Below are 10446 nucleotides of genomic sequence, written 5' to 3'. Positions count from 1 at the left end.
AGGGGCTCTGGCTGTAACAGGGTGAGGGGGCGGGGAAGCAAGCCACACTTGGGGAATGGGTGGCGAGGGCAGCAGGGTGGCTGGGCTAGATGGAGGTCAGGGGGCCTTAGCAGGAAGTCAGGGGGCGGGCCCCAGAATGCCCCACTGTAGCTATGGGACTGTAAATACTGTCCCTGTAGCGTTTTATCTCTGATGACTCAAGCTCACTTGCAAAGCCCGGCTTTCCTCTGCAATCAAGGGATGAACATACACATGGGAACCAGCCATTAATCCTCAAAGTTCCTAAAGGCAAAGTTCTCCCATTAGATTTTAATCAAATGCAAGCATGATGGGAAACAGAGGAGGGCCCCATGATCCATCTTGCTGTGCTATTCCTTTTGGATGAACCTGCTAGGACCATTGTAATGGTGCTCTCTTCATCTTTAGGGCGAGCCCGGTAAGAACGGCGCCAAAGGAGAAGCAGGACCAAGAGGCGAGCGTGTAAGTATTTACCTATGCAGCCCTGGTAGGTTTTAATCTGCAATTCATGCTTTAATAATATTTTATTGTATCATTTTATCAGGGTGAAAACGGTACTCCCGGTGCAGCTGGTCCTCCAGGAGAAGAAGGCAAGGCGGGAGCCCCTGGCCAACCTGGCACAAATGGTTTGCCTGGAAATCCAGGAGATAGGGCAAGTAGTCATCAATCCTATAGACTGGGGTCCCCAACATATTGCCCACGGGCATCATGGTGCACACCAACACCTTTCTTGGCACCTGCCCAGTTTTTCCCAAAAAGTGTGGTAGGACCAGGTGGGACTTCTGCCCAACAAGGGTTCTGAGATTGACCATTGTAGAACTGATTGACTGTGCAGATTTATACAAACGCTACTTTGCCGGCAGGTGCCCCATAGTGCGAGGATATACACTGTCATTGAAGTTAAGCTGTGGCGATCATTTTTCTGGCCCCACTGGTGGACCTTCTGGTGACACTTTGGTTTTGGTCATTGTGTGACACAGAGTGTTGGACTGGATGGGCCATTGGCCTGATCCAACATGGCTTCTCTTATGTTCTTCTTTTGTGGCTGGGATCACCTCCCACAGCAGCCATTTTGTAGCAGCCATTTTGTCAGCCACTATGCTATGGCAGAATTCCAAGGGGAGTTTCATCATGACCAGGCTAGCCAATGGGGCTATTCAGAACACTGTGAATTCAGGAGAATGAAATCAGCTAAGGATTTTCCTCATGAGGGAATGTCTGTATAAGAAGGAGAGCAGAAAAGTGAAATAGTCCCTTAATTCTTCAGTCTTGCACTTTATTCCTGGATTATATCAGGATTGGCTCAGGGGTAGAATATCTGCTAGGTTCAATCCCTGGTATCTCCAGTTGAAATGAATCAGGGTATAGGGGATGCGAAAGACCTCTGCCTGAGGCCCTGGAGAGTTCTGCCAGCCCACATAGACAATACTGACCTTGATAGACCTATGGTCCAATTCAGGATAAGTCAACTTCGGGTATTCACCTTTCTCTACATGGGGACCCTACATGAGCCATTTTGTCAGCTACTATGCTATGGCAGAATTCCGAGGGGATTTTCATCATGACCAGCCTTAGATATATCAGAGCCAATGGGGCTATTCAGAACACGGTGAATTCTGGGGAATGAAATCAGCTAAGGCTTTTCCTCATGAGGGAATGTCTGTAACAGAAGGAGAGCAGAAAAGTGAAATCGTCCCTTAATTCTTCAGTCTTACACTTTATTCCTGGATTATATCAGGATTGGCTCAGGGGTAGAATATCTGCTAGGTTCAATCCCTGGTATCTCCAGTTGAAACGAATCAGGGTATAGGGGATGCGAAAGACCTCTGCCTGAGGCCCTGGAGAGTTCTGCCAGCCCACATAGACAATACTGACCTTGATAGACATATGGTCCAATTCAGGATAAGTCAACTTCAGGTATTCACCTTTCTCTACATGGGGATCCAAAGTGGCTTATTCACGATTTGTACAATACACAATTCATATGTTGAAATCTTGGACCGATAGGTTTGTATTATTTGTAATGTATTTTACAAAACAATAAAAAGAGTTGATAAAAAAAAATGAAAAAAAAAGAGATTCAAAATGCATTTTGACTTTCCCACTTAGATGGAACGTGGCACGTTTCTTAGTAGTTCAGCAGATAGTTTGGAAATAATTCCAGACCTGTTCTTTGCTATTTTCCATCCACAAAATTGAAAGTCCTGTTTTTGTTTGTTTTTTTCAGGGTGTTCCAGGTTTTAGCGGTCCTGCTGGTAGGAATGGGGCTCCGGGTGAAAAGGTACAGCCCTCCCTTCTAGATATAAATTTCATGTTTATGGCTGTTCGTTTCAGATTGTAGAATGAATTATGTTGCCATGTTTCATTAATAACCCTGTTTCAATGTCATTGAAGGGTGCCCCTGGTGAACGAGGTGGCCCCGGCAGTGCGGGACAAAGAGGAAGTCCTGGTGAACCCGGACGTGATGGATCTCCAGGGCTTCCAGGAATGAGAGTAAGTAGACAATAAGCAGGAGAGAGGCTGTGGGTCGGTGGAAGGGCCTCTGATGTGCGTGCAGAAGGCCCCAGGTTCTATGTCTGGCATCTCCAGTTAAAAGGACCCGACAGACGGTGATGTGAAAGACCTCTGCCTGGGTCCGTGGAGAGCTGCTGCCAGTCTGAGTAGGCAATAATGACCTTGATGGACTGATGGACTATTGGGAGGGGCTGTGGCTCAGACTGGGTAGAGCCTCTTCTTAACACGCAGAAGGTCCCAAGTTCAACCTCTAGCATCTCCATTTAGGAGTAGCTGACGTGAAATACCTCTGCCTGAAACTCTAGAGAGCCACTGCCAGTCTGAGTAGACAATACTGATCTTGATGGACCTATGATTCAATATAAGGCAAAAACATTTAGGAAGGATGATGGCTCAGTGGTAGAGCCTCTGTTTTGCATGCGGAAGGTCCCAGGTTTAGTCCCCAGCATGTCCAGTTCAAAGGACCAGGTAGTAAGTGATGTGAAAGACCTCTACCTGATACTACGACCAGTCTGACAAGACAATACCATGTACCATGTGGCCCTAGTAAGGGGGAAAGTGTTCCTAGAACCCTCTATGTAAACCGCCCAGAGACCCTTCGGGGTTAGGGCGGTATAGTAAGTCGAATATATAAATGAATAAATACTTGAATAAATAAACAATACTGACCTCAGTGGGCTGATGGTCTGTGACATTTCTTCTAGGCAGAAAGGAACATTCTCTGATCTTTGTTAGGGATGGTTTATCTACTGTAGGAACTGAATCTAAATGCCAAGATACAAGATGACCAACTGAGTTCAAATGCTAAGATACAAGATGATCAAAATGGGTTTCACTAATCTGTAATATTTGATTGTAGCAGCTACAAGTGGCATTCTCAGATACCTTTGGAAAGTTCTGAGCTCCTTCTTAGAGGATTTTCTACCAGTCTATGAAAATCCAGCAATATAACTGCTGTTCTTGTTAGATTCTCAAAGATTATATATATACTGGGATGTTTTTCATTCATTTACCCTGATTTTTCCATAATCGGTGTTTGACCCTACTCACTCTCCATTTAATTTAAGAACTGTAAATCGCTACCATAACATTTTCTGCTTTATCTGATTTTCTTGAATGAAGTAAGCCTTAATATTTAATATTTGTATAGTTTTGTCCTTCACAAAAGATGGGATATCAAATTTCTCAGTCTTTAAAAATAAGTAGAAACCATCAAGGTCATTATATAAAAGGTCTTAATCTAAGTATTGACCAAACAAAAACTGGAGGAAGAGTCAGACAGTTGATGGGAAGCAGAAATTGAATCGATAGAAGTAATATCATGACTCAGCTGAATGATAGATGTCAGATCAATTTCTTGGAAAACATATTTATCGATTCGAACACAGTTGTCCAAATGCTGCTGTACAGAGATTATTCCTATGAACAACTTGTCTGTCAATACCAGCTCTGTGTCATGAAAATTTGATCCCGAACTCACTGCAGTTTTATAGGACAGGTGCTTACTACACTGATGTTTTATCTTATAAGAAATAGAACAACAGTTCTGGTCACGACACCTTAAAAAGGATATTATAGCTTTGGAAAAAGTGCAGAAAAGGGCAACTCGGATGATAAAAGGGTTGGAACACTTTCCCTATGAGGAAAGGTTAAGGCGCTTAGGGCTCTTTAGCTTGGAGAAATGACAACTGAGGGGTGACATGATTGAGGTTTATAAGATTATGCATGGGACAGAGCAGGTAGAGAAAGAGGTACTTTTCTCCCTTTCTCACAATACAAGAACTCGTGGGCATTCCATGAAATTGCTGAGTGGTCGGGTTAGAACGGGTAAAAGGAAGTACTTCTTCACCCAAAGAGTGATTAACACTTGGAATTCACTGCCACAGGAAGTGGTGGCGGCTACAAGCATGGACGGCTTCAAAAGGGAATTAGATCAGCATATGGAGCAGAGGTCCATCAGTGGCTATTAGCCACAAGGTATAGATAGGGGCTCTGGGGCAAGTGATGCTCTGTCTTCTTGGTGCTTGGGGGGGTCAACAGTGGGAGGGCTTCAAATGTCCTGGCCCCACTGCTGGACCTCCTGATGGCACTGGTATTTCTGGCCACTGTGTGACACAGAGTGTTAGACTGGATGGGCCTTTGGCCTGATCCAACATTGGCATCTCTTATGTTCTTATGTTCTTACTTCCCTGACAAGATGTGCATCTTATCGTTCTTTTCTCGTGCAGGGCTTAACCGGAAGTCCAGGAAGCCCAGGATCAGATGGAAAACCAGGCCCTTCCGTATGTAAATAGCTTAATAATGCCAGCTTTGTCAGTAGAGTAGACCTTAATGTCAGTTGCCCTGGTTTAAATGCAGTAGCACATACAGATTCACTGGATACATTGGCTTCCTTTAAATTTACACCAGCAAAGCTTTCGGTGTTTGGTTTGGTTGATGCCTCTGCCAAATCTCTTTATATAATATTCATGCAAACAGCAAATATTATTAAAGGGAAGTTTATTTACAGCCGGGTTCCCCAACATGGTCCCTGTGGGTGCTGTGGTGCTCAACAATGATTTTCCTGGTGCCTAGGAAAGTGTTTTTAGAAAGTGGGTGAGGCAATGGGGTGCTCTTGCCCGATGGCGCTTGTGATTGGCCACTGGAGATCTGATTAGCTGTGCAGATGAAAATAACGTTTCAGTTGGAGCTGCCACCACAGTGTTGGTTTTGTTTTTTCTCATTCCTTTTTCACAGTGTATTTTTTTAATTACCTCTCTTCTACCCCACACTTGGGCTTCCTATGTGTGTGTGTCTCCACCTCCTGTGGCAGCCATTTTGTGGTTGGCTCCTCCTCCTGCAGCATCCATTTTGTAGTTGCACCCAAAACCCTGTGTCGTAATTCCAAAGGTACCCACAGGTTCAAAAATGTTGGAGACCCCTGATTTACAGCATTGTGATTGGAAAAAAAATATTCACACATGTTTACAATCATGACAAGCTAGAGTCATGATGTCATTGTCCATTATTTAATCCATCGTATTGGTATTGTTCCTGTGGTTTTTATTACCTCTCTTCTACCCCACACTTGGGTTTCCTATGTGTGTGTATCTCCACCTCCTGTGGCAGCCATTTTGTGGTTGGCTCCTCCTCCTGCAGCATCCATTTTGTAGTTGCACCCAAAACCCTGTGTCATAATTCCAAAGGTACCCATAGGTTAAAAAATGTTGGGGAGCCCTGATTTACAGCATTGTGATTGAAAAAAATATTCACACATGTGTACAATCATGACAAGATAGAGTCATGATGTCATTGTCTATTATTTAATCCCTCGTATTAGTATTGTTCCTGTGGTTTTTCATATTGTTCTCTGTGGACTTTTGTGGGGTTTCCCCCCATGTGTCTCAATGTCTTTAATTTGCATTTATTTGCATTAGGGCTCTCCAGGAGAATCTGGGCGAAGTGGACCTCCAGGCCCAGCAGGCCCACGAGGTCAACCAGGTGTGATGGGTTTCCCCGGTCCAAAAGGTAGTGAGGTTAGTATCATGTACAAAATATATCCTTTTTTTTTTTTGGCTTCTTTAACTTGTCTGTGGAAAAAGTCACAATGAGTTGAAAATGTTCAGCGTATGCCAACCGTTTCAACATAGGCTAACATGTCCTTCCAGTAATTGAAAGAAACATTGCTTGTGCAGATATTACCCACATGAATGGGGCTAATAACGGGCTATTTGACTTAGTCTTCTTCAGTATGGTGCTCGTGACCTACCTCACAGTTTCTGGGCCTGAGGTAGGAATTTCTCAGATTTGAATCCTGCCATGTCTTTTTTTCTCTTTAGGGTTCACCTGGTAAAAATGGAGAAAGAGGAGCACCTGGAAGTCCTGGTGGACAGGTGAGTAGAAACTATCCCTTCAGAAAGTTCACACCCCTTCTCCTTCTAGTTGTAAACCTCTATAAGGATTATGTTGACCCATAACTAGCGGCTATTCTTACCATTTAACAGGGACTACCTGGAAAGGACGGTGAAGGAGGAGCTCAAGGTCCACCAGGACCTGCCGTAAGTCAACCATATAAATAAGCTGCAATCTAGATAATGTGTACTAGGTTACAGACACACTTTCTAAAAAAAAAGAAGTCTACTTGTTTGTAAATAGGGTTGTGCCAACACCTTCCTTCCACAATTAGAGACGTCTTCTTCCTGTTGAAAAAAGTCTTACTGTTTTGAAGAAAGCTACCTCTGCTGAAGCAAATCTTTTTCCACCAGAACAAGACTCCCCACTTACTAGAAGGGAGTTGTAGACTCCAACCTTGTATCGGTTAAATTAATAAAACAATCTGACCTGGATAGCCCCAACTAGCCCAAACTTGTCAGATCTCAGAAGCTAAGCAGGGTCGACCCTAGTTAGTACTTGGATGGGGGACGACCAAAGATATCCAAGGTCATCTGGTAGAGGTGGACAATGACAAACCACCTCTGTTCATCTGCCTTGACTTGGATATCCCAGGCTAGCCTGACCTTGTCAGATCTTGAAAGCTAAGCAGGGTCAGCTGTGGTTGGTACTTGGATGGGAGACAATCAAGGAAGTCCTGGGTTGCTACACAGAGGCAGACAGTGGCAAACCACCTCTGAATGTCTCTTGCCTTGAAAACCCCATGAGGGGTCACCATAAGCTGGCTGTGACAGGACAGCACTTCCCACCACCACCCCCCAATGAAAAGCAATAACTGAGACAAGTGATCATCAAAAATGCCTGCAATAACCGTTGGAATAACAGAGCCAGTTTGCTGTAGGGGTTAAGGGCCCTAATCTGGGAGAACCGGTTGAAAACCCCATGAGGGGTCACTGGCTGTGACTGGATAGCACTTCCCACCACCACCACCCAATGAAAAGCAATAACTGAGACAAGTGATCATCAAAAATGCCTGCAATAACAGTTGCAATAACAGAGCCAGTTTGGTGTAGTGGTTAAGTGTGTGGACTCTAATCTGGGAGAACCGGGTTTGATTCCCCACTCCTCCACTTGCACCTGGCTGGACCCAATGAAAAGCAATAACTGAGACAAGTGATCATCAAAAATGCCTGCAATAACAGTTGCAATAACAGAGCCAGTTTGGTGTAGTGGTTAAGTGTGTGGACTCTAATCTGGGAGAACCGGGTTTGATTCCCCACTCCTCCACTTGCACCTGGCTGGATGACCTTGGGCAAGCCACAGTTCTGATAAGAGCTGTTCTTGATAAAAGAGCAGTTTCTGTCAAGAGCTCTCTCAGCCCCGCCTACCTCACAGGGTGTCTGTTGTGGGGAGGGGGAGGGAAAGGAGTTTGTAAGCCGCTCTGAGACTCCCTTGGGTAGTGAAGGGCGGGGTATAAATCCAATCTCTTCTTCTTCTCTTTTTTAAAACGCTAAAAATTTGCAACTGTGCTTTCAAGGGCATGACAGAGCCTACACTCTGGAAAGAGCTCAGAGGGAATATGAATTGTTTTCCATTTTTTAAAAGACAATAATTTGTTTTGGACACATATGTCCTGAATTGTTATCATATCATTTTAACTTTTGTTTTCCATCTTTATATTTGGTTTTCCCTTCTTTTTTTGTTGAGGGGGGAGGTTTATTCTGCAGGGAGGAGTTATAATGGGACCAGACAAGCTCGTATGAGACATACGAGCATGTTGTAATGGCAAAATACGATCATTCTTTTTCTCCTTCCAGGGTCCAGGTGGTGAGAGAGGGGAACCCGGAGGTGTAGGCCCACCTGGTTTCCAGGTATATTGTCTTTCATCTTTTACTGTTCATTTATTTATTTATGAATTGCTTAACCCCTGCCACAGCAGGGCTCCAGGCGATGTACGAAAGCCATAAAGAAAGCAAGATAAAGTCAGTTAAAACATTAATAAAATATTTCAGACCATCAGATGATGGATCATTAGCCAATCCCAATTCCAACTGCCAGCTACTTTGCGGACGGGGGGAAGAGGGCGAGGTAGATGTAAACAGCAGAGAACATAGAAGGTCGCCAGCTGAGACGGAACCATCGCTGTCCTCAACCAAAGCCTGGCAGAACATCTCTGCCTTGCAGGCAGTGTTCCATCTAAGCTGAGTTACTGTGAGCTAGCTCAGAGTTTTTCAGCCTCCGGCTCACACATTTTTGGTCTTCGCTCAGGAAGGAGGGCTCCAGAACCAGCCCTGTAGCTAGGGAATTGTTTGGGGAGGGGGCCTCAGGGGGCCCACCAGCTAATTAAATGAAAGTAGAGTGCAGGTGGTAAGTTGGAGCACTTTGGGGGCAGCCCAGGAGGAAGGGGGCCCAGAAGAAACACTAGGGGGGCCGGCCCCCATGGGCCCTGTGTGAGCTACGGGCCAGTCCAGAGCAAACGTATTTATGCAGCAGCCAAATTGCTCGCTCACACCTTTAATGCCAGTGGCTCACAAAGTAAAATTTTTGCTCACAAAAATCAGCTTAGACGAAGCATTGCTTGCAGTCCCTGTGGAATTGCATCAGGGCCCTGACGGAAGTTGGCAGAGTTCCACCAGGTTGGGGCCAGGGCCAAAAAGGTCCTGGCCCTGGTGGAGGACAGCCGGATATCTTAAGAACATAAGAACATAAGAGACGCCAATGTTGGATCAGGCCAAAGGCCCATCCAGTCCAACACTCTGTGTCACACAGTGGCCAAAAATACCAGGTGCCATCAGGAGGTCCACCAGTGGACCTTGAATTAGGCCTGGAATAAATTAGGAATCTTGAATTAGGCCTGGAATAAAGAGCGCCAAAACAGACGTGTGAAGAATAAAGGACCACAACTTTATTTATTACGGAAAGGGCAGAATAACTTTTCAAACTCAGCTATAATTCATTGTGGCTAACAAACGACCCAGAAGCATTACCACACATGAAGATCGATAAGCGCATTATCATTTTCAAGCATTTGTCATATTGGTGACTTATAAGAGATGTGCGAGTACAGCCTTTCCCCCTCAATTTTCCCCAAGCGTAAAAATGATTTTCATTTCCTTCAGAATTTGTACTGATCTCTTTTTTTTTCTTGTGTAGGGCTCCCAAAATTCACTACAGTGTCACTTTTTTTCTCCAACAAAAATAAATCCTAAAAAAACTCTTTGGAATAAACTTAATGAACCCTCTGCCAAAGACTTACCTGTGACACCGAATATTCACACCTTGACACAGAAAGGTTCACGGCCCATTGTTAGAGCCCTTATGTTTTGGATCCCAGTTTTAATCCCTGGCATCTAAAAGGCGCCAAGTAGAAAATACAGACAAACCTGTCATTAAATGGAATGGAGACTCACCACTAGCCATATTAAATAGCAGTGGACCGACTGGAATAATAGACTGATTCTGTATAGCACAGAAATCCCATCCTTCTTTGTTTTGAAATGGGAAGGAACCGTGTATTAAGCAATACCTGATGTCTTCCTCTAGGGACTGCCTGGAACTCCTGGACCACCTGGAGAGAACGGAAAACCTGGAGAAGCGGTAAGTTATCTGCTCTCTCCCTGTTATTACTCTTTCTTTTTTTCTCAACAACTGAAATGGGGGAGGGAAACGGGAGTATCGGTATGTATATGCCCTGATCCTATAGCGCAGGATAGCCCGATCTCATCAGATCGTGGATGGTTAGTACTTGGATGGGAGACCACCAAGGAAGTCCCAGGGTTGTTACGCAGAGGCAGGCCATGGCAAACCACCTCTGTTTGCCTCTTGCTCTGATCTGGATATCCCAGGTTAGCTTAATCTAATCAGATCTTGGAAGCTAAGCGGGGTTAGCCCTGGTTAGTACTTGGATGGGAGAGCACCAAGGAAGTCCAAGGTTCATACATAGAGGCAGGCCATGGCAAACCAACTCGGTTTGTCTCTTGCCTTCAGAACCCTACGGGGTCACCATAAGTTGGCTGCAACCTGACAGCAATATATGGGTGGGTG

At 44.8% G+C, this 10446-nt stretch overlaps 1 protein-coding gene across 1 annotated transcript in view; it reads left to right on the top strand.

The window, feature by feature from the left end:
* The first annotated feature begins 1546 nt into the window (after positions 1 to 1546).
* Positions 1547 to 10446, top strand: part of LOC107118602 (collagen alpha-1(III) chain-like) — a 44732-nt gene continuing 35832 nt past the window's right edge. The window contains exons 1-9 of the mRNA XM_015420965.1: positions 1547 to 1627; positions 2246 to 2299; positions 2413 to 2511; positions 4761 to 4814; positions 5949 to 6047; positions 6351 to 6404; positions 6516 to 6569; positions 8220 to 8273; positions 9946 to 9999. Coding sequence (XP_015276451.1) covers positions 1547 to 1627; positions 2246 to 2299; positions 2413 to 2511; positions 4761 to 4814; positions 5949 to 6047; positions 6351 to 6404; positions 6516 to 6569; positions 8220 to 8273; positions 9946 to 9999 — 603 coding nt within the window. The remainder of the gene's footprint in view (positions 1628 to 2245; positions 2300 to 2412; positions 2512 to 4760; positions 4815 to 5948; positions 6048 to 6350; positions 6405 to 6515; positions 6570 to 8219; positions 8274 to 9945; positions 10000 to 10446) is intronic.

The sequence above is a fragment of the Gekko japonicus genome, unplaced genomic scaffold, assembly GCF_001447785.1.
Source record: "Gekko japonicus isolate JY-2015 unplaced genomic scaffold, Gekko_japonicus_V1.1 scaffold3240, whole genome shotgun sequence".
NCBI lineage: Eukaryota > Metazoa > Chordata > Lepidosauria > Squamata > Gekkonidae > Gekko > Gekko japonicus.
This window is presented reverse-complemented; position numbering and strand designations above follow the sequence as displayed.